We start from the raw sequence: 25,322 nt of genomic DNA on the forward strand, positions 1-25,322 counted from the left end.
AACAGATACACATCTAGGTTAATCCCTGTCATTTTTAAACTATTCTGTGACCTAGGGGAAATGTGTTGTTAACAGAAGACAGTAGAAATACTTCTAACCCAGATTACAATGTGGTTCAATCCAGAACTGGCAGCATTGCAGGGCTCCTATTGAGAAGGGGGAAAAATGCAATGCATCCTATAATATGGACAAGAATATTTTTTGCTTTACCTGTAAAGCTACTGTTCATTTCAGGGACGTCATCCTCATCCTCATTCTCCGTATGCACTATGCCAGCATTTTGCATATCATTATAAGACTTGGTTCGTTTTGGAGTCGACTGCTTGAAGTTGGACTGAAGATTTTGCAAAGCATCAGTGGTAATCACTTTCCCACTGACGGGTTGGCTGGGAGGCTTGGGTGTTCCATAATAGTTACCTAGGCAATAGAAACACATTTGCATGTTCAAAAAAGTAGATTTTAAGCTGCAAGATTTTTTATTCTTCTTCTTATTCCAGCAAAACCTCTTTCTCCCCGCAAAAGAGAAAAAAAAAGTTCTTGTTTTTCAAACTATATTTCACTTCTAGAATAGACTAGAAAGATTTATTTCCTTTTAATTTATTCATGTTGAATTTAAAAGTAGAAGCGAGGGTTGCATTGTTTAGGTGCACCGAGCGTACAAGGACTAAAACAAAGGCAGCTGTGGTGAATAGCAAAACTTCATCTCATTACATTTGAATTTCAATTAGTGGCCTTTTTATATGTATTCATCACATAATGCTGTGTCAGATTTAGAGTGAGCCCTGCAGAAAATAAAAAATTCATTACTGCTATCACCAGATAAGTGATGAAAAACTGGGATGACCTGCTTTAATAGAAGAGTTCTTTTGGGTGGCTGTTGCATTTTTGAAAAAGTAATCTCTCTCTAAAGGAACACTTTGTCAAAGGAAAACACCAAGTGCCACCTGCTTTCTTCAAAGAAAAATTTCAGCTGTTGAGGTCAGTTAGGTTAGAAGTGAACTAGTGAAATCTTTAAATCAAGACTCTTAGGGGCAAATATCACCCTTGCCTTGCTTATACCCACATGCAGCTCCCAGGGACAATTTTGATCCTTTCGGTGAAGTCCCATTTTATGGCAGGTTCGTTCTAGCCTGGATAGCAATCTTCACAATGAAATATTTCAGCATTTCCATTCTACTTCACTTTGCAGTAGCACTTATGAACCCCCGTCATTTAGACCCCATTGCGCTAGGTGCTGTATGAACACAGAGCAAAAAGACAGTCCCAAAGAATCTATGATTTAAGTAAATTTATGATATTCAGAATACAGTTTATATTACTTGTGATTATAAGCAAACAAATCTATATTTAAAATATTAGTTATCCATACCAGTTTCAACAATTCTTACATATTTTAATTTCTGCCCTTGGGCCACAGAAATGGACTTCAAATATTGTCCATTTAAATACAGCCTTTTATTCTCAGGGATCCCAAAGCAGTTTCAAAAATACATTTCTACCTCTCCACCTCCATGTTTATATATGCACATGATTTATATCAGCCATAATTCTTTTCAAAATTCTACTCTGAAAACACACAGGTAAATTTGATTACATTATGCTTTATATCTTCAGCTAACTAGAATACATGTAAAGAAATAACGAGACAATGATTTGTCATAAAAGTTTTATCAGAATCCAAACCTTGCTGATAAAACCCTTTTAGTGCACCATACCATCCTATATACTGTATATTCTCTCCCTCTAATACATAGAGACATTCAGAGTACACAATGTGTGTGTATATACATATACACACAAAATGCAGATTATCCCAAATAAATACACATGAAACCTGTATACTACACCAAACCATCATGTACTGTATACATGCCATATATATTACAAACACACACATAAACTCCTGCCTATAGGAGAATGTGTTTTATGTGTTTAAAATTAATAAATGAGTTACACACAGATGTAGACAAACCCGCTGTACGCACAGCTAAAAAGCAGTAATCCCTAGGTTTGCAGTAGAACAGGCAGTTATTTTACAACACCCAGTTACAGCTCACTAGAGCTTGATGTGGAAATCACATACATTATGAATTTTAATCCATAAAACGTAACATTTATCTGAATGGTCATTTGAGTGGTTGAATCAATCTTCTCCTTTCAAGCTTCTACTCTAGTCCATCCCTGAAGCTCTATTTCCATTGGCCTTCGGGGTGAATTAAGACAGGAACCATGCCCGAGCAGTCAGAGGGTTGTGTGCAGGAAGGAGAGTGAAAAACCAAGCAAACATCCGTGGGCCCTGTGAAGGGCATGGGGATAGATTGGGGCAACAGGGAGTGAGAAAGAGTCCAACCAGGAGAAAGGATCAGCTGAGTTCATCGGAGAGGGCCTGCGAAAGAAAGGTTAGCTTCTGCTGCTAAGCAAATCCCAGTTTGCCTTCTCGGCTTACCCTGCACAAAGATCTTACCCATCGCACTGCCGTCTTAGGCCATGTCTACATCTAAAGTTTTGCAGCGCTGGTTGTTACAGCTGTATTAGTACAGCTGTATAGGGCCAGCGCTGCAGAGTGGCCACACTTACAGCAACCAGCGCTGCAAGTGGTGTTAGATGTGGCCACACTGCAGCGCTGTTGGGCGGCTTCAAGGGGGGTTCCGGGAACGCGAGAGCAAACCGGGAAAGGAGACCAGCTTCGCCGCGGTTTGCTCTCGCGTTCCGCGAACCCCCCTGCAAACCGCAGGGAAGGAGACCTGCTTGCTCGGCGGTTCGGGGAACGCGAGAGCAAACCGGGAAAGGAGACCCGCTTCGCCGCGGTTTGCTCTCTCGTTCCCGGAGCCACCCAGCAAACCGCAGGGAAGGAGACCTGCTTGCTCGGGGCTCCGGGAACGAGAGAGCAAACCGGGAAAGGAGACCCGCTTCGCCGCGGTTTGCTCTCTCGTTCCCGGAGCCACCCAGCAAACCGCAGGGAAGGAGACCTGCTTGCTCGGGGCTCCGGGAACGAGAGAGCAAACCGGGAAAGGAGACCCGCTTCGCCGCGGTTTGCTCTCGCGTTCCCGGAGCCACCCAGCAAACCGCAGGGAAGGAGACCTGCTTGCTCTGGGCTCCGGGAACGAGAGAGCAAACCGGGAAAGGAGACCAGCTTGATTACCAGAGGCTTCCTCCTTCCACGGAGGTCAAGAAAAGCGCTGGTAAGTGTCTACATTGGATTACCAGCGCTGGATCACCAGCGCTGGATCCTCTACACCCGAGACAAAACGGGAGTACGGCCAGCGCTGCAAACAGGGAGTTGCAGCGCTGGTGGTGCCCTGCAGATGTGTACACCTTCAAAGTTGCAGCGCTGTAACTCCCTCACCAGCGCTGCAACTTTCTGATGTAGACAAGCCCTTAGAGTACAAGGACTAGGATTCAAAACTGACAGTTTCTGGGAATCAGAGGGACTCCCTTCTCAGAGCAGTTAGCGATGTAGAAACACTATGAGCTTCATTCTTGGTAAGCTCCATTCAAGTGTCTATAAAGGATCAAGGAGTCAACTCCGTAGAGCACTGCAATGTTCAGCATTACCTTTCTGTTTTATTTTTCATTTCAGAATCTTAAATGTAAAGAGATGCATAATTTATAGGGAGAAGGAAATGACTTCCTCTGGAAAGAGCCCCTAATGGGGATGTCGAATCTTACAGCAGGTGCAGTCTCTGCTAGAGAAATGATTCTTACGTTCTATCTGCTGCAAGAATATTTTATGGAGGAGGAGTAATGTGAGAGAGAAAGGAGGGGGAACATAAAAGAGGTAGGAAGAAAAGTTAATCTATCCTACTCTATTCTGTACTTCTCCAGAGATTCAATATTACTTGGTTATTTCTTTTTTATGCTCTGTGTATTTTACAAGGATACTAACAGGTGATTACAAAGATAAACGAATGTATAAAACACATGGGTAGCAATTCAGCTTGTGTGTGTGGCCCTGAACACAGATACTCTGTCCAGCATTTATTTCAGTGATTTTGTAAGCTGTTAGACCTACAAATATGCAATACATATGAAGTTTTAGACAAAGGATACATAGGTGTGTAATGGGGACAGAATTTTGATAATCTTGGTAAGTATGTAACACAGATGTGCTAAAGAGGTCTCTTGGGGACCCCTTTGTTAAAATTCCACCACCAAATTCAAGGAAAGGCTAGGATGATTTCTCCCTGCCTCTGATGAGTTCATCTCCCTCTCAGCTCTTCCGGTAATAATTTAGACCAATGGTTCTTAACCTGCGGCCCAACCTGCACACAGCTGCATCCCATGTGACATCCTCAGGGCCAGACAGGCAGTGTGTATATATATGGTTTGGATGCAGCCACATAACACAGAGAGCTGCTTGTGTGGCTCACAATGGTAATTAGATTGAGAACCACTGGATTTAGAGAGAGTGCTCATAAAAATATGAGTAGTGGCAATCATTTTCTAAAAAATATCAGGCAAAAATGTCTCATGTTTGACAACCGAAGTCACTAGTCACTTGGTCAGTATTTTTCTTAATTATTTTTTGCTTTTGGAATATATCATATTGAATCAACACATTTGTTTTTTCCCCCAAGGGAGAATATTACCAAAGTTCCCTAAAAACATCTTTAATTCCCCTCTTACTTCCAATTACCCAAATTACTCATCTACTCATATTTTTCAAGCTATACGTTTCAATGTCCGCACAGTAGAACCTCAGAGTTCCAAACACCAGATTAACGAATTGACCAGTCAACCACACCCCTCCTTTGGAACTAGAAGTACACAGTCAGGCAGCAACGGTGTCGCCCGTCCTCCCCCAAATAAATAAATCAGCAAATACAATACAGCACTGTGTTAAACATAAACTACTAAAAAAAAAAAGGTAAAGCAGTATTTTTCTTCTTCATAGTCAAGTTTCAAAGCTGTATTAAGTCCATGTTCAGTTGTAAACTTGAAAGAACCACCATAACATCTTGTTCAGAAGTACGAACATTTCAGAGTCACGAACAACTCCATTATGGGAGGTGTTTGTAACTGCGAGGTTCATATGTATTTCAATGTGGCAATATATTTAGACTGCCTGTTTAACTTAAAATGGATGGTTCTTGGGGTAGGAACTGATTCTTTTTCTGTGTTTTGCCAGGGCACTTTGAAGATAAAAACTCACCATGAATAAAAATCTCAAACTGTGGAAATGCCATACCACAGACTGGCTCCCAGGACATCAACTGGAAATGACTAGACTCAATGGAAATGTTCTTGTGCATCTCAAATTCGTGTTCACTGCATTCAAATGAGTATATTTCTCTACGCTGCTCAGTTCATTTGGAAGGTGCTGCAACAGAGCACTGAATGAATGGGCCACAGGGCTCCTGGTACAGCCTTTGGCTCTTTAATAATGGATGCTGTAACTAAAGCTCATGTTTGCTCCCATGCGTGTACTCCACCAGAAATGGCATCTAGAGCTTCCAGATTCATGGGTACAGAAACAGACAGGGGAGACATGCGGTCAATGAAAGGGTTCTCTGCACCATTAGGCAGGAAGGCTGAGAGGGAGACACCAGCTGATTTGTGGGGGCAGGAAGTTATTTTGTGGCATCTGCCAGGTTTTCCCTTTTCAAACAAAACCAGCAACATTTGGTATAATTGTCATCTCCTGAAAGTGTGTAAACATTGAAGCTGGGCTGCCACCATTTAACTTCCAACACAATCAAGCAACAACCCAAAACAAACGTTGACTTTTGTCACTGACTGTAATTAGCAGCAGTTTGGCCTTGATTTTGATCAATGTAAAAAACCAACATGTCAATACTGAATGTAGCTCTCTCATATCTGCTCACAGGTCTCACATTTTAAAAAAAAAATCTGAATCTATATAAAGTACTTTCTCTGATCTTTTGAGATTCCTCTTTTTAAAATTCTTCTTACTGTTTATTTTTTACAGAGCTGGTTGAATAGTTTTTAAAATATCCCTCATTTCATGATCAAAATTTAAAATACTTCTGTTTGGTTTGCTGTTCTTTGGGTGAAAAGTCACATCACTTCCTATTAATGAGTATTTGGACTACCATAAGGAAGTCAGTCTTGAAAGCCTCAAAAAGCTTAGTACAAATGATCATCCATTCAGGAATTTCTATTGGAATTTTGAGTATTTGCTATTTGTTGTTTTTTCAACTTCTGTATCAATTATTTCAATCAACCAATCAAGAAGAGGCAACACCACCCTCTGTTTTAGCAACTCAGCCACACACCAGGAATAACAAACAGTGAACAGTCAAAGCAAAGCATTTATGAACCACCCATAAGCTGGAAATTATTTGTTTAAAGTATCCTGCTAATAAACAAAGAATGTATACATGAAAAGGCAACTTAGCATTGGTCTGTGAGAAATTTATGAACCAAAATGGGCTAAATTCATAACAAATATAATCTGTACTGAATCGTCCACTCAGCTCTAATTATTAACAACATCTTACCCTTACAGCACACAACACCCATTATCCCAGAGGATCCTAAAGCATTTTACAAACAACATACAGTAGTGATGGCCTGACTTTCAGAGGTGCTGTGCTCCTACAGAAATAATAGGAGATCTGCAGTGCCACCGGCACCTCTGAAGATTATTTCTGTAGTTCTGAATTCACTGACTCCTATAGCAAAGCATAATTTTGCAATGATAAAAGAAAAGCCCTCTCTTTGCACTGAGGAGCTAACACTTCAGAGGACACATACTATCTTCAAAGCTCCAATATTGTGCTTTGACAATGTTTCTACTAATGGCTTATGTCTTAAAAAGCAGTCTCTGTTGCATTCTATATTAATTCAAAATGGCATTCTGAGGAAGAAATGTAGATAAATACGAAAATTAAGCAAGGTCTTGACATGCAGAATCAAAATGTAATTATTAATGTAATTTGTTTTTTGAGCCGTGCCTCTTTTGTCCGCTCTCCAGAAGAACCAAAATAATTGACCCTTAATTTTACTAAAAGTGCCTCTGTTCATCTAATCCAATGAGAGTGCTTGTGTCTGATTAGCACAAGATGAATTGATTCCTGGAAGTGGAGATAGGGTTACAGTGTTTTAGCTGTTCACTTCCCAGACTGTATTTGGCTACGGATTTCTACGTTTAGATGTCAGATCTGGCTGCTGTCTGCAGGAATCACCTAACTGCAACCCACATTGATTAGCAATTGCCTTGAGGAAATTCAGAGTATCCAGGCAACCAAGAGGCGGCCAGAGATGTAGCATCTGGAACGGGAAGCAAAGCACAGCATGGTTTTGCAGTCAGCAATGAAAGAGAGCACTGAGAAATTAAATTACAATGTATGTAAATCAAATCTCCTTTATATTTCTGATTCTCTTGAGGTGGTTCAAAATGGGCTAGCTGAAAGATCAGTCTGGATGTTTTGTTGGGAATTAGCCAAAATGTTACAATAGGCATATTTTAATTTATGGCTTAAATTCTTGGGTAACAACGAAGAATCTTGCATTATGATCTCATTGGCCAAATAGGCTGGGATTTTCATTTGGGCTTAATGAATACAGGGACATGGACACCAAACTCCCTTAGGCTCCATGAAAAACCTAGACATAATAAATAACTTCAAAATCATTTTCTACCATGTGGATGTATCAAAATCATCACCATTACGGTGAATGACAGCTAACAGAAAATCATTAGCTATCACTCCAACCACATGGCTATTGTTCAATCTGTATATAGCTGCATACAAACAGATTTAATGCAAACAATAAATTAAACAAAGATATTCACAGAACTAAAACCCACTTCCCCAGTTATGCTTTAACACTGCAGCACAGTTTGTTGGGGGGCGGGGGGGGGAGAGGGAGGAAGGAAGAGTCTGACCGTAATAGGCAAGCAGGGATATCTTGGCTCCACAGGCTGTGGCTGACTCTGTGAACTGGAGATTCTTTCCTGAAGTCAGGCAGGGACCATTAATGTTAACATCACATTGGAGTATATGTTGTACACACACAATCTGGTATGTATATACAAACACAGGTGCATACATATAGGTGTATATATAAATACACACCCGAAAGTGCTGTGAATTGCTATACACACCATATGCTCTAGCTAACGTGAACCCACAAAAAGCAAGGAACAGCACATATGTTCTACTACTCCTGCCACACACACTTCCCTTAGCATGACAACGAAGATACAATACAGACTATTCATCTCAGCCTTACTGCTGAGCCTTTTCGCACATAACCCCGTACCAGATTATCATTTCCTCAACATGGTCATGCGTGTTTGGTGCGCTAGATGGTTATGTTGGACGAGGGTAGTTTGGAGGATTGTGTACACAAGGCGGTTCTGAGGGGGATGGAAGGCTGGTGTCTAGGAGGCCAGAGTGCATGGGCTGTAGTATGTGGTTGTTGTAGTGGAAAGGGGTAAGGAGCATGCTCGCAGATGGAAGCATCGAAGGTATGCACTATTAGGTGGCTTACCCTTTCACTTCCTTGCTCTTAGGGCTAGGTGTCAGGTATGTTGTGTGCATAGCAACTCTAATGGCTTCATAACAAAATTTTTGTGTATTATTTCATACAGGTTCTTTGAATGCTTCGGTGTAAGCTGGAAGTTGGATGAGGTGGAGGTAAGGGCCAGACCTCTAACACACAGAAGTACAACTGCAGCAGAAAATATTTTGTCTTTTAGTAGCCACATGTGAGTCCTTCCTTGCTGCAAGATAAAATGTGCCAGAAAGCCTAGCTTACAATTGATAATATTTCATGTGTGTTCAGCACCCATTAATGAGGCTTGAACGTGTCCAGCTCCTATCAACAACCCCTCCTGTATTCCCAACCTCCATTGAGCAGGCTTGTGCACATAGCACATACCGTGTCCATAACAGCTAAAAATAACCCTAAATCTAACATTCAAGCGCCCCCTCAAAAAAAAGAACAAAACCCCTCTGTCCTTTATGCTAGAAATCCTCAGGATCAACTTTGCTACCAAGTTTTGGGTCAACAGGCAATGATTTTAAGAGACAGCTGTCCACAATGAAGAGTAGTGCTACCGAGAAAAAAGTTTAGCCGGAGCCAAAGATATCCTATTAAAAATGTATGAACCATACAAAAAAATCCATAGAAAATTCAAAGGGCATAAAAATTAACCTATGAAATTTCACACCACTTGTCTACCTATATATTGAAAAAAATAGGAATTTATGTTCCATTTTAGAATGCAACTAACTACACTCTTCCTTTTTACGAGAGAAAAGGAAAAGAAAAGCATGAAGTCAAGGGGGGTGGAAATCTTTCCACAATATGTAGATGTTAATAAGTGGATCTTTGACATGATACACTGTAGTGCTCTAAAGGAGCCATTATGATTTATTGAGTCAATCCGTAGTACGGAGACCTTAATAAGCGAATCTTATCTTATTAAGCGGAACATGTTTTTCTGCTACATGTGCATCCACAGCATCTGCCACCCCAGTCTTCTGATCTTTCTCTTCATGTTTTGCATACCATGGTCACTGCACTCATTTCGGGGCTGTACAAAGTTGGTGAGACCCACAGAATGCAAATCAACAAAGAAACTAGAACAAAAAAAGCAGCTGTTCTATAGAAACAGATGGAGGAGGAGGAGGGCCAGTGGACAGAAATATGCACAACAAACACATCAGAAATATTAGGTAAAACGGAAGTTTCTTGGAATTCAAGTGGTGGTCTCTGAATGCATCCTGAGACTTTTGCTGCTATTCTAGCTAGACTGTTAAGGTAGCTGATTACAGTCATTAAGTACTTGTAATCAAGGTCCCTGTCTAAAGTAGCCAGTTTAATATTATAAATGCTAATAAGTCACCCATTACTTTAAGTGATGAAACTAATGCGGATTACTTATTACTTTTCTTGGCACTCTCACAACGCCAGTCCCGAGAATGAAGGATGATGCCTTGACAATAATGCTCTATAATTTAACAACCCTTCCCACATTACAGCACTTTTTCAGCTGAGGATCACTAAGTGCTTTACAAGCATTCATTAATGAAGCTGCATAACACCACAGTGACACTTGGTAGTCACCCACTTCCCGCCCCCTGACTTCCCCCCTCAGAACCCCTGGCCCATTCACACACACTCCGCTCCTTGTCCCCTAATGGCCCCCCTGGGAACCCACCTCCGATCCAATCTCCCCTGCTCCCTGTTCCCTGACTGCCCTTCCGACTCCTATCTATATCCCCACTTCCTGACAGGGCCCCCAGGACTCCCACTCCCAAATCTCCCTGTTCCCCATGCCCTGACTGCCCCCCCAGAACCTCTGCCCCAACCAACTGTCCCCTCATCCCTGACTGCCCCCCAAGACTCCCTGCTCCCTTACCCAACCCCCCACTCCTCCCGGATCCTTTACCAGCAGCAGCAGCTTGCAGCCGCGACACCCAGCCAGAGCCAACTGCGCTCCCCATGCTGCCCAGTGGGAGCAGTGGGTCAGAGTGCGGTCTGTGTGGCAGCGTCGCTGCAGGGGAGGGGCTGGGGACTAGGTTCCCCGGCTGGGATCTCAGGGGCCGGGCACAATGGTCCCGTAGGCCGGATGTGGCCCGTGGGCCACAGTTTGTCCACGTCTGCTCTAAATGGACTTTTCCTTTCTGAATGTATCACCATAGGGTGATGGCATTACATTTCACATTGGATCACCATTCCACCCAGCATGCACACACTACAGAATCTCCCAATGTCAGAGCAGTGCTACCAACTCTCGCCATTTTAAAGTGCATCTGATGGTACTGGATGTTTTACTTCCAGGTCCAGCACCTGAAGTCAGATTACTGGAGAATCTCAGCTTTCATTAAAAATAATGTCGAAGAGAAAAAGCTTTAAAAGTAAAGCCTGGTTTCCGTTAACCACCGAAACAAGAAGGCAAATTGAAAGAACCCAACACTTATTAAAATCTTCTGATTTTGGAACGTTTTGGTTTGGCATCACTTTTGGAGGAGATTCAGAATGTAAATGGGCTGGTGCAGCACTCTCCCATGGGGGAAAAGGTAGCAGCCCCCTGAACCATTTGGAAGTAACTGCCATACCCACTCTGCTTCGAAGAGGAAGCTTTTTGCAGTACAAAACCACAAGCCATATTGTCCTTAACACAGGAGCTAGGCTACGCATTCTTGAGTGCTATCGACTGACAGTTATCAGTTGACTATTTACATCTACACCGACAGAGCACTCACATAAGGGGCTGCATCCAATCCAATCTCCCAGCCTTCTGTGGCTCCACCTTCAGTACTTTTCTCTTTTTAAAGCAGAATCCACAGTAACCACGATGGACTCAATATCCTGTGTGTTACCCTTCCTCTTATCACTCCCGTGGCCTGTTTTAGAATCCTCCTTTCCAGCCACTCTTGCCCTCAATAAGCTAAGTGCAAGAGAGCTTTTAAAATGATGTCAATTTTCACAAGGCTTCACTGCTTCTTTTGGCCTCACCCTCACTGTCAACTTTCCAAGTGCTACCTTAGAAAAGGGGAGGGAGGGTGGCGATGGTTTCTCTTCAATTTCTGAAATAAAGACCTCTGAGATGTAGCAGGGCAGAGGCGTAATGTGCATGTAGAAGTAAAATTGGGGTCTGCAGTGGTATCCAGCAATAAACACACCACTAGACGACTTGATAAACCTTCAGAAGGCAAACTCATCTTCTAATGTCAAAACACTCTCTATACTTCCTAGACTGTACTTCGATTAGACCACCAGAGAAACTACCAAAACATAACCTGGAAATGCATAACACAAGTAGGCACTGCATTTTTATTAATTTAGAATGTTTCTACCTTTGCGTGCTTCTTTCAAAAGTCCTGTAAACCCTGCTCAGAGTGGAGTGCTAGCTTATCAAACCCAACAAAATCATAGAGCTAACATGCCAATTGAACTTCAGTCACACGGTTCTTCATTGCATACCATTCCCCCTTCCATTATGTTTAGGTTGTCTAATTAGATGATAAGCTCTCCAGGATTTTCCTCTCTGAAAACCATCTAGAGCAATACATTCTTATTATTCTAAGATGACGAAGATGAAGAGCATCAAAGTTGATTTAGTTGGGGATTGGTCCTGCTCTGAGCAGGCGGTTGGACTAGATGACCTCCTGAAGTCCCTTCCAACCCTGATATTCTATGAAGGTGATAGCTATGTTCGTCTCCAGTAAACGTATGTGAGACTTTGACTTTTTTTTGAGTTTTACCTTCTTCTTTCATATGGCTGGTGTTTCACCTGAAGTTGATGGAGCCAAATGGCTACATCAGGAGTAGCAGAAAATGAGTTCTATGAACCCAGTTTACAGTACGACATTATTGGCAGCTTCAGGAGAATTCTAACCTCCACACTGATAATATATGCAAATCAGGATTAGGGTAGGTAAAGAGGAGGAAAGGTAAAGGAAGAAGAAAGTTGTCTTAGAATGAAAAGCTGGATGAATAACCCAAGTATCAGAAGGGTTTAACTTTGTCTTCGCTATTTTTTTTTTTTTAACAGAATCTGTTATGATCACAACATTGACTTTTAATTACATCACTGACTGGATCAAAATCAAGATCAACACTGGTCAAACCAAATGTAAAGTATGTTTAACAACAAACAATAACAACAACAAACCCGTAAACAAATCTCACAAAGTCGGAAAAATCATTCCCTGGACTGTTATTTATTGCATATTACAGTGGAATTGTATGTATCAAGATTCACACATCTCTATTATCATAATTATTTCTTTATTCTCATGGATTTTCCTTTGGAGAGTACAATGGATTTTCACATGTGCCAAGCACCAGAAAATCTGGTTGACATCAATGGGAGATGAGGCTGTTCAAACTCCTGAAAATGAGATGCCAAAATTCCACATGCCTCTGCTATACCAACCAATATTAAATTTCCCTGTATCATCAGAAAATGATGAAAACAGCAGCAATATTCTTTTGAACTGGAAAAAAAATCTAAAATGTACATCATATATGTTTTATCAGTTTAACATATAAACATGTGTACTGTGAAATGGCCATATTTAAACTGCCCCAGCTAAGCACACCATTAACTGAAAACTAATTTCCAGACTGTCCCAAGAGCCAGCTTAGAGACAGGTACTCATTTTCCCTTTCAAAGTGGAAAGGTCAAAAGAGGACTGGGATGTGATAGGAAAGCAGTTCAACTGATCTATGTTGAGCATCATGACAAGGAAAACTAATTGAGTGTTATAGTTAGACATAGGAAAAGGAAAAAAGCTCACTTTGGGGTAGTTTTGCTATTGGAACATTAGCAGTGATGCTAATTAACTCATAGCAGCGGAAGAGCAAAGCCAAACTATAAAATTAGTAACGTCATGCAATGCTAAACCCATAAAGATTTGACATTGCAATTATTTCGCCCGGTGCAGCTGTAGGTGAAGATTCAAGTGCAATGTTTAAAGGTGACGCTACAAAGGAGTATAAAAAGATTGGGTTTAAAAAAAAATTCAGGACTTTATTATACATCATAAAAAAGCAAAAAAGATGCAAAAAAAAAAAAGACATTGTGGGCCTACTTTAAGCAGATAATTAGCCGTACTTCGGATTTCTTTTGCACATATTTTGCATTAGTTCCTTAAGGGCTGCAAAATAAGCATGTCTTCACCCACTTCCCTACTTATGTCAGGATCCATTTGGCAGTGTTGATCCGCCCAGCAGATGGCAATATAGCTTGAGCATGGTTTTATCTCCTTGTTGCTCTTGTTGTTTCTTTGACAGTGCATCATCTTCATTGATGTTGTAAGGTGATGAAGCACTGCTCTAAAAATAATGGCATGCATCTCACTTATACCAAGGCCTCTTTACACGGCTCTGTAAGTCTAAAGGGGCACTAAAGAAAGTATAAATATAACTTGTGCCCCCTTCAAGGCCCTGCAATGCGGCCAGAGTGGTGTAAAGGCACCATAGTGGAAATGAGAATCAGGCACTAACTTATGGTCGGAAAACAGCAGTTATTTACTCACAGTTCTTAGGTCATCATGCCAAAACAATGGCTATCATTTTTTATTTGTGAATTTCTCTCTGACTGAATCATGCTTATACTGTAGTCAGCACATACACAAGTAGAATCTGGAAGGCTTTCCCCCTAACTGCTATCATCTCCTAAAAGTGAACTCCCAGGACTCTGGGAGTGAAAGTCAGCACAAGATCATGGGAACCACACAACTTCCCTACCATTTCTCATTATAGCAAATCAGCCTCAGGAGCATAATTAGATATGTTCCTGATGGAGAACTTGATGGGAGAGAGAGACATAAATGGAGATGAGAGGGGAAGGAAACTGAGAAACAAGGGTTTGGTAAGGTGCATCAGAGGCTTTATGACAACACATATCCGATTGGGACAGAACTCAGAGTGGACCAATCCTATGGAAATAATGCTCTCCAGGGGACTGGGAGCACCTCAAATCATTTTTTAGCAGCATTTTTGTTTGGTCAAAGGACCTGGAGAGAGGGTGAGGTCTCCTTGGAGAAGGGAAATAAAATCAATTCCAGAAAACCATCCTGAAAAGGAACAAGTCTTTAAATGGACAGGAGCAGAGACTGAAACAAAGAGCTGGATGATGAAGGATGCACAAGTGGGAGGATAAGAGAAAACGAAAGGAGGAGCGAGGCTAGAGGACACTAGAAAAATAAGCCAGCGGTGTGTAAACTTTTCTGGTCATCTTCCATTAGTATTTCATTTTCTCATATGGTTTTATTTTCAGGGACAGCATGTTCTCATGGCTACCACTATGAGCGATTTCAACAGCCACGATACTGACTGGGGTTACTCAGAACCAGACGGTAAATGATTGGTGGAGTGGTCATCGAATGATGACTTTATTTTCATCCATAACCCAAAACAACAGAGTACATTTCACTCAGTTAGATGGTCACGCGATTACTCATCTGACCTCTGCTGGGTAACATAACTAGACTGTCACCCCAACCAGCGTCAGATGTGCTCCTGGACAACTTTCCACATAGTCAACATAGACCATCACGCGTCTATGTCAGCCTTCACCTGCCCATTGTGAGAAGCTTCAAGAAAAGCTGAACTTTCAGGAAACCTAACTAGAAGTTCAGTGAAACCCTAGAACGAAGTATCGTTACCATCCCCTGGCTTTCCATCCCAATCAACAAAGCCTACAACCTTTTCTGTGGAGCCACCTTCAAGGCTGTGTGTGTGTCCATTTCATGAGGCTATCGCTCTGTTTAAATTCCTTGTTTAAATGCTAAATGTTCAAAACTATTGAAGTGGTACAAACAGTTTGGAGAGCCAGTTATTGCTGACCACTTAATACAGTCCTTAGATGCTAGGAGACGAGCAAGACGGGAGGAAACAACAGGGAATACGAATTTCACCCATTCCTGCCAGAAATCATGGAAACTTCTGCGTCGACTTGGCTCGGCACAACCCCCACCAGTGCTGCCCTGTCCTCCTGTCACCCCAAACCAAGTGGCTGGCCACTTGCTTCAGACTGCAAAAGTTCCTCTGAATAAGCTCATAAAACAGCAGAGTCACACTGACGTAATCCACTTAATCGGCGTATAGGAAGACTCACAAGCACTGAATTAGACACTGTACTTAGCAACATCAAACCTGGAATGGCGACAGGCTACAACAATATTTCACCAGAGTTCCTGAAACACCTTGGAACCAAGACCTGTCACTGCCTATCCAAATTCCTGATACAGGTTGTTAATGAGGGTAACCTGCCAAGGATCTATCTGGAGGATGTCAAAAGTGATCGCCTTTTTAAAATCGCTTTTTCCCCCATTGTGTGAGAAAGGACCCAGACCAATCTCTCTGCTATCTATTGTCTTCAAAGTCCTGAGCAGCTTATCCTTCAGTGTATATCTCAGAGGTGGAGACTGCTCTCCGTGTCGACCAAGCTGGCTTCTGGAAGAATCAAAGCACATGAGATCAAGTCCTAGCCCTTGTTACATATATAAAAAACAGGTTTCAACAAAACCTGAAGACAAGAGCTGTTTTCTTAGACCTGACAGCGGCCTACGATACAGTTTGGCACACTGGTCTTCTGGTAAAATTATCAAGAGCTCTCTTAGCATGGGTTGAATGTCTACTTGTGAACTTCCACTTTGTGACAGGCATTTTCAGGTATATAGCGGAGATTGCCTTCTCCATGCATTTGTTCAACCCAACGGCTTACCCCAAAGCTCCATGTTTGCGCTCCCCCTGTTCAATCTGTACACAAATGGCCTGCCACTGACTCAGTCACGCTAGTCTACCTATGCAGACGATATCTGCTGCTGTGCCCCGTTGTGCTCTTTCACCGAATTGGAGAACATCTTGAACACCGACCTGGCCAAGATGGCAGCCTACTGTAGCAGTTTGCACCTTCAAACAAGTGTGACTAAGACAGTTTCAAGCGTCTTCCAATTCCAAAATTCAAGTGTCCTCCTCAAAAGGAAAATGACAAACACGAGACAAAACCGGCTTACCTTGGGGTCACACAACCTCTTTTTGACTTTCCATAACCATCTAGAAAAGACTGCTGGCAAAGTCAGGACCAGGAATAATCTAATCAGCAAATTAGCCTGCTCAACATGGGGTGTAGGCACAGATACTTTGTACCCTAACTCTGGCATTGTGCTATTTCTCAGAGAAATACTGTGCCCATGTGTGGGGTCATTCGCCTCATGCTAAATTGGCTAACATCAAACTGAACTCAACCATGAGTATCACCACAAGCACCCTGCGCCCCGCTCCTATCCCATGGCTACCAGTTCTGAGAACATGGTGCCATTTCCCCCCCACCCCGCACACACACACACATTAATTGCAAAGAGTCTACAGCCAGACTGATGGAAAAGCTACGTGTTAGTTCAGGTCTCCCACTGTTCACAGACATTTTCAGTCACCCTAGATCACAACTTACGTCAAAGCGTCCACTGTGGTCTCAACTGCCAGATTGAAATCTGTCAGCAGTAACCCTATGGCGTGATGAATGGCCAGCTAAAAACATCTGGAATGGTTTCCTTGTCGCTGATCTAACAGTTTGACTGCTGCGATTTCACCTGCCACGTCACCTTTGGACATATTCCTTGGCCAGTTTGGAATCTGTTCAACAATCTCTACACAAGGGGTCTGCACAACGACCCACTTTGTCACTCTGACCTTCGTCAGTCAATGGTGCATATTGTTGACCAGTGTCAAGTGACTAGATTTCATGGTGGCCTTAGGACCCTTCATTGTGCTGATGAAAATGCTATTGGGTGGCTTGGCATCCACTTCAAATGCTACAAGAGGATGGCTACCAATGTAATTTTATATGATAGGTAACTGGACTACAAGCAGGAAGAAAAACTTAATACCACAGCGATGTAGGAATTCTCTACATTTCAAAGGAAGTGTATTAGGGTTTGTCTCTAATGCAAAGAAAACGAACTGTGTCTTCGCTAGGATAAAAGGTGTGTGAACACAAGTTAACCAACTGGAGACAAAATCCTAGCATAGTTTGTAGTTTTCACACAATTTATCAGATCAGGTTAAAAACTAGTCTTCCCCCATAGCCTAACTTGACATGCTAATTTGTGTGAAAACCATGTACTGCCTTGCCTTCACTGGGATTTTATCTTGAGTTAGCTAACTAGAGTTAAGAATAGACCATGTTTTCCTTAATGAAGACAAAATCTAAGAAGCAGATAAAGTCACTGGCCTACACATCTTTATATTGACTATATAAGTGTCTCCTTCAGCTTATGTTACTGAACCAGCTCCCCGCTATGCCATACCTTCATATGTTCCTACTTCAAGAAGAGTTCCACTCTGTTCAAGGTCCAGAAACTCCTGCACAGTCAGAAAGTTATAGTCCACACCAGGCACTTCTCCTTCTCGTGGAGGACGGGTTGTGCCTAAATGGAGAAAGCTACAAGTTAGTGCAACATCAATATTATCAGGAATTAAATGAGACATTGAAACATCTTCCATGGAAATAATAGTATCAGGAAATTAATTCTCCCATGTGAGCTATGTGGAAAGAAACCTTGAGAGTCAGTTAGCGTGAATTCTAGAATTTACAGCCCAACATAAATACTGAATAGGTGCAGTAATTCTGTCCTTCACAGACATGTATTACCAATCGTTTTACCCTTCTGTATTCACTGGGCTGTGCCAAACGATCTCTTGTGGCGTATGCAGAAAAGACATCTGCCAGAATTTGGTGTTTGGAACACACCAACAATTCTCCCTGCGGCTAGTCTGGGATTTTATTTTACTGACTCTCCTGTGAATTGCCAGCAATAAAATTCCTTACGCTACACAAAGTATGTTTCTAGATAAGGAGGCTTCTTTGCAGCTTCTATTTGTATGTCTCCAATGCATCAATTCTCTCCTCTCACATCTCAGCTCAAGATCTCTTTTCTCTCTTACACGTACCTGTTAATATCTCCCTACTTTTGCTATTACTTTTTACTTAGCACTAGAAAGTGTTGTGGGGCACAACTGTTATACAAAAATGTTAAAACTCTCTCTCTCTCACACACACACAGTCACACACACACACACACACACTCTCTTCTAGTACAGTAGGTTCACCTAAAAACTTCATTCCAGTTTAAGAAATATTACTGAGTATCCCTCATTTTAAGTACAAAGAATTATCTTAAACTTATATCATCTAAAAACTAGAATGATTTGTTTACATTGTACCCACAATTTGTTCCGGTAATGGTATGATTACAAGTTTAAACATTCAAAAAATGTTTGAAAATACATGTGTGTGTTAAGGTTCTCTGGGTAAACAGCTCTTTGCCCCTGCTGCACCATCTCTGTATCGCAAAGGCTATGTATAACATGAGCATGAATATATTGAAACAAACAGGAACACAACACCCAACCATTTGTGTGCCTGTCCTTGACTGAATGAGTTGGCTAAAGTTCAATCCACATAAAATGGCAGTGAAGGTAGTTAACAGGGGGCAGTATTGCTTTCTCTGTCAAGGGGCATGTTCAGAATCTGCGATTGAGGCTCACAGTTGGAGTCGGCAAAAAACAAAAACAAATCACCCTGAACCTGGAAATATTTCAATGGAAAATGGAGACAAATTTTCCTGTTTTTCTAGCTGCGCTCCTCGTAACCTCAGGATTCTCTGGGATTCCTAGCTGCTCCTGGAGTCTCAGATAATGGCCCTTATCAGTTATATTAGATATGGAACAATATAACCCTTCCTCGCTGAACTCAACTTCCTCACATTCATGTTGATGTGACCTCCAGATTGGATTATTGTAGTAAGATCTTCAAGGAGTTATCTGTGACCGGCATCTCAGAAGCTTCCGCTAGTGAGGAACATGGTGGCCCATGACTTCACAATTGTCACCTACTGATCCCCCAGAGACTAGTCCAGCTCCCAATTTACTGCTGGATGCAATTCAAGGTATTGACTTCAATCTACAATAAAAATCTGTATGGTCTGGGGTCTGGTTACTATTTCTGAGGCTGCCTGTTTCCCAATGAGGCATCCCAGAGACACCGCCCTTTGGTACGAATATGAGAAGACTGGGAACATGGTTCCCTCACTGGTACATCATCTATCCCAAAATTCTGTTCTTCCCATCAGCTTAAGTTCAGCGAGTGTGATGAAAGATGAGTCTTTTCACAACTGTTGGTTGCGGTGGCATATTCCACTGTTTTAGATTATAGGGTACAGTTGATACTGATCGGTTTATGTTCAACAGTATTTATTTTCTTTAAGTGACTCCTGAGGCCACAGGATGTGTGAATTCTGTCAGTATAACGATAAGTATGATGACACATTCACAGATATTAACACACATTCAACTTCAGAAGAAAGTGTAGCATATGATGCTTGGAGGGGTGTGGGCATTTTTGGCCACAATCAATCTGCTGGTTCAGGAATAACCTGAAAGCAGCTGAAAGCCGTAGCACTAAGCATGACTGCTCATTATCAGAGCACTCTTCTTTCCAGCAGGCAGAACCTCCTCATCACAGGCATCTGCCTCAGCCCTCCACAAAAAGACTGAGTTCCATGACTGCACATAGAAAGAGGTGGGGGCTCTTGGGAATTTACAGTGGAGACTAAAGCTCACAGAAGCTGTTCAGGAATAAAGTTCCTGTCCCATTGACAACTTTAAAAGCAGCAAAGAATCCTGTGGCACCTTATAGACTAACAGAGGTTTTGGAGCATGAGCTTTCGTGGGTGAATACCCACTTCCTCAGATGCATGTAATGGAAATATCCAGGGGCAGGTATATATATGTGTGCTAGCAAGCAAGCTAGAGATAACGAGGTCAGTTCAATCAGGGAGGATGAGGCCCTGTTCTAGCAGTTGAGGTGTGAAAACCAAGAGAGGAGAAACTGGTTCTGTAATTGGCAAGCCATTCACAGTCTTTGTTCAATCCTGAGCTGATGGTGTCAAATTTGCAGATGAACTGAAGCTCAGCAGTTTCTCTTTGAAGTCTGGTCCTGAAGTTTTTTTGCTGCAGGATGGCCACCTTAAGGTCTGCTATAGTGTGGCCAGGGAGGTTGAAGTGCTCTCCTACAGGTTTTTGTATATTGCCATTCCTAATGTCTGATTTGTGTCCATTTATCCTTTTCCGTAGAGACTGTCCAGTTTGGCCGATGTACATAGCAGAGGGGCATTGCTGGCATATGATGGCGTATATTACATTGGTGGATGTGCAGGTGAATGAACCAGTGATGGTGTGGCTGATCTGGTTAGGTCCTGTGATGGTGTCGCTGGTGTAGATATGTGGGCAGAGTTGGCATCGAGGTTTGTTGCATGGATTGGTTCCTGAGCAAGAGTTATTATGGTGTGGTGTGCAGTTGCTGGTGAGAATATGTTTCAGGTTGGCAGGTTGTCTGTGGGCAAGGATTGGCCTGCCACCCAAGGCCTGTGAAAGTGTGGGATCATTGTCCAGGATGGGTTGTAGATCCTTGATGATGCGTTGGAGGGGTTTTAGCTGGGGGCTGTATGTGATGGCCAGTGGAGTCCTGTTGGTTTCTCTCTTGGGTTTGTCTTGCAGTAGGAGGCTTCTGGGTACACGTCTGGCTCTGTTGATCTGTTTCCTTATTTCCTCGTGCGGGTATTGTAGTTTTGAGAATGCTTGGTGGAGCTTTTGTAGGTGTTGGTCTCTGTCTGAGGGGTTAGAGCAGATGCGGTTGTACCTCAGTGCTTGGCTGTAGACAATGGATCGTGTGATGTGCCCGGGATGGAAGCTGGAGGCATGAAGGTAGGCATAGCGGTCGGTGGGTTTTCGATATAGGGTGGTGGTAATGTGACCATCACTTATTTGCACCGTGGTGTCAAGAAAGTGGACCTCCCGTGTAGATTGGTCCAGGCTGAGGTTGATGGTGGGGTGGAAGCTGTTGAAATCATGGTGGAATTTTTCCAGAGTCTCTTTCCCATGGGTCCAGATGATGAAGATGTCATCAATGTAGCGTAGATAGAGAAGGGGTGTGAGTGGACGAGAGCTGAGGAAGCGTTGTTCCAGGTCGGCCATGAAGATATTGGCATATTGTGGGGCCATGCGGGTGCCCATAGCAGTGCCACTGATCTGGAGATATATATTGTCATCAAATTTGAAATAGTTGTGTGTAAGTATAAAGGCACAGAGCTCAGCAGCCAGTTGTGCTGTGGCATCATCAGGGATAGTGTTCCTGACAGCTTGTATTCCATCTGTGTGTGGGATGTTTGTGTAGAGAGCCTCTACATCCATGGTGGCTAGGATGGTGTTTTCTGGGAGGTCACCAATACATTGTAGTTTCCTCAGGAAATCAGTGGTGTCGCGGAGATAGCTGGGAGTGCTGGTGGCATAGGGTCTGAGTAGAGAGTCCATATATCCAGATAGTCCTTCAGTGAGAGTGCCAATGCCCGAGATGATGGGGCGTCCAGGATTTCCGGGTTTGTGGATCTTGGGTAGTAGATAGAATAACCCTGGTCGGGGCTCTAGGGGTATGTTGATTTCTTCTGGTGTTAGTGTAGGGAGTGTCCTGAGTAGATGCTGTAGTTTCTTAGTGTATTCCTCAGTGGGATCTGAGGGAAGTGGCCTGTAGAATTTGGTATTGGAGAGTTGTCTGGCTGCCTCCTTTTGATAGTCAGACCTGTTCATGATGACAACGGCACCTCCTTTATCAGCCTCTTTGATGATAATGTCAGGGTGGTTTCTGAGGCTGTGGATGGCATTGCGTTCTGCACGACTTAGGTTGTGAGGCAAGCGATGTTGTTGTTCCACGATTTCTGCCTGTGCACGCCGGCGGAAGCATTCAATGTATAGGTCCAGGCTGTCATTTCGACCCTCAGGAGGAGTCCATGTGGAGTTCTTTTTCTTGTGCTGTTGGTGGGAGGGCACCCGTGTATCAGTGCACTGTTCAGTGTTGTCCTGGAAGTATTCTTTGAGTCGGAGACGGCGAAAGTAGGCTTCCAGATCGCCACAGAACTGTATCATGTTGGTGGGGGTGGCAGGGCAGAAAGAGAGTCCCCGAGATAGGACAGACTTTTCTTCTGGGCTGAGTGTGTAGTTGGATAGATTGACGATATTGCTGGGTGGGTTAGGAGTACCACTGTTGTGGCCCCATGTGGCAGGTAGGAGTTTAGACAGCTTACAGTCCTTTTTCCTTTGAAGAGAGGTGAAGTGAGTAATGTAGATCTCCTGTCTTATTCTAGTGAAGTCCGTTTGTATAGAAGTTTGGTTATTAATGAGAGTCTCCAGGTTGGAGAGCTCTTTTCTGATGTTTTCCTGTTTGCTGTATAGGATGCTGATCAGGTGGTTCCTCAGTTTTTTTGATAGAGTATGACATAATCTCTCACTGTGGTCTGTGTAGTATGTAGATAGCAGTGGATTTTTTACCTTTAGTCCATTTGGTATGATGTCCATCCGTTTGCATTTGGAAAGGAAGATGATATCTGTCTGTATTTGTGCAAGTTTCTTCATGAGGTTGATGGATTTCCATTCCATACGGCTAAATGCAGTGCCTTGCATGGTGTCAAGTATCAGAGGGTAGCCGTGTTAGTCTGGATCTGTAAAAGCAGCAAAGAATCCTGTGGCACCTTATAGACTAACAGAGGTTTTGGAGCATGAGCTTTCGTGGGTGAATACCCACTTCCTCAGATGCATGTAATGGAAATATCCAGGGGCAGGTATATATATGTGTGCTAGCAAGCAAGCTAGAGATAACGAGGTCAGTTCAATCAGGGAGGATGAGGCCTGGATAAATGGACACAAATCAGACATTAGGAATGGCAATATACAAAAACCTGTAGGAGAGCACTTCAACCTCCCTGGCCACACTATAGCAGACCTTAAGGTGGCCATCCTGCAGCAAAAAAACTTCAGGACCAGACTTCAAAGAGAAACTGCTGAGCTTCAGTTCATCTGCAAATTTGACACCATCAGCTCAGGATTGAACAAAGACTGTGAATGGCTTGCCAATTACAGAACCAGTTTCTCCTCTCTTGGTTTTCACACCTCAACTGCTAGAACAGGGCCTCATCCTCCCTGATTGAACTGACCTCGTTATCTCTAGCTTGCTTGCTAGCACACATATATATACCTGCCCCTGGATATTTCCATTACATGCATCTGAGGAAGTGGGTATTCACCCACGAAAGCTCATGCTCCAAAACCTCTGTTAGTCTATAAGGTGCCACAGGATTCTTTGCTGCTTTTACAGATCCAGACTAACACGGCTACCCTCTGATAATTGACAACTTTGCAGCTGTTTTCAAGCGCCAGGGAAAGGGTAAGTAGGTTTCTGCGCCATCTATTTGAAATATGGTTCATGAGGTCACTCCTGAGAAATTAGGGGGGAAAGAGGATGGGAAGCAATGGTGACTTTGCATCACCTTTGCACTTCTTGTACTCTTGGGCTATCCAGGCCACTCTTGCTGAGGCTCAAGCAGCAAAGACCCCTCCACACGAACCATCTGTCAGCTACAAATAGCCAGAGCGCAGCATGTGCCAGCCATAGCCTGTTTTCCCCTGGCACACCTAAAGTAGGGGCGATGGGCAGTAGGGGAGAGGGATGGCACTGAACTACACTGCCCTGGAAACCAACTTACACACTGGGTATTTCTAATGACCTGTTTCCGTCACCTTTTTTACTTTACTTTGCTGGAGCAGTGTAAAAGGAGCTAAAATGTAACTGAGAATTAGACCGTATGTCTTTCCTCATCTAGTGTAACCATCAGATGTCACCCGGGCGGGACCAGCGGACACTCGTGAATACAATGCATAGTAAATGATTTATCATGTAACTTACACACTGAACACAAACACACAGATAAGGAGGGGAATAAATTATTTAATAAAATGAAGATCAGGGAACTTCGGGATTCATTTCAAATCTCCCCATAATTTCTTTATTCCTACCTTCCTCCTGAGACTATTTATTAACCATTTTTCCCCTTCTTCTGTTTTTTATGATGGCAAAACTGCAGCTAGTGGTTTACTGTACTGGCTGGCTTTTTTACGTGACAATTACATCTTTGCCATAATTCCTCTGAGCCATTTAGATGGATTTGTGTGTTCCATTTCAGTGTTCTTAATTTCCTGAAAATGTTCAAGAAAAAAAAAATCACAGACGGGCTTGTTATCAGCAGGACTGTCTGTGACACGCATTGAATGCATTAAAAATGCTGAGCCGTAGCGTAAAAAGAAAAACATTACATCAGCTAGATAACATTTGTCACCTCGCCTCAGTCTCCAATAACGAACGTACCGAAATAAAATAACACACGTTAGGGTGCCCTATTTGGGGGAAGGTTTAAAAAAAACAAACCAACAACTATCCGTGTTATTGTCTAGCACAAAGATTGTTCTCAGATGTTTGTGCTGCTATCCATCCTGCCCTGAATCTGAGCAAGTGTTACTGACTGCGATTCAGAAAGAAAGACGGAAGGGAAACCCCGCCTCCTCCTTTCTTGTAGCAGAACGGCAGACTTGCCGGCTGGACACACGCCTGGCATATGGCATTTCAAAGAGTTTTCATGAACCATCTGGGATGTGTACAATGATTACAAACCACACTTACAACAAAGCCAGAAGGGTTTCTTCTCAACAGGGAAAAAAAAAAAAAAATCTATTCCCTGTCTCAGGAAGGGCATGCTAAAAATAAGCAGTGTCTTCCATTCTGAGATTGTATATGGCCTAGACACAAATGCATGACTAATTTGCAGCATGTATGTTAGAGATTACCCCCAACACCTTCCCAGTCAGGAACCTATCACCGTAATGTTCTGCTGATGAATCTGAAATAGTAATTAGGATCTTTGTTATTAATGGGATTTAATTATGTGCACAGCATAGGACTTTGCTTTACATTCCATTTCATCATCTTTAGAGTGTGATGGTCTTTG

The 25,322-nt window shown here is 42.7% G+C and overlaps 1 protein-coding gene across 35 annotated transcripts in view; it reads right to left on the bottom strand.

Moving 5' to 3' along the window:
- MAGI1 (membrane associated guanylate kinase, WW and PDZ domain containing 1) overlaps positions 1-25,322 on the bottom strand; it is a 498,751-nt gene that overhangs the window by 101,395 nt on the left and 372,034 nt on the right. For all 35 annotated transcript variants that reach the window (XM_050957254.1, XM_050957266.1, XM_050957243.1 and 32 more), the window contains exons 3-4: positions 17,742-17,861; positions 211-417 (exon numbers count right to left, since the gene is read on the bottom strand). In XM_050957254.1, coding sequence (XP_050813211.1) covers positions 211-417; positions 17,742-17,861 — 327 coding nt within the window. The remainder of the gene's footprint in view (positions 1-210; positions 418-17,741; positions 17,862-25,322) is intronic.

The sequence above is a fragment of the Gopherus flavomarginatus genome, chromosome 6 (assembly GCF_025201925.1).
Source record: "Gopherus flavomarginatus isolate rGopFla2 chromosome 6, rGopFla2.mat.asm, whole genome shotgun sequence".
Classification (NCBI taxonomy): domain Eukaryota; kingdom Metazoa; phylum Chordata; order Testudines; family Testudinidae; genus Gopherus; species Gopherus flavomarginatus.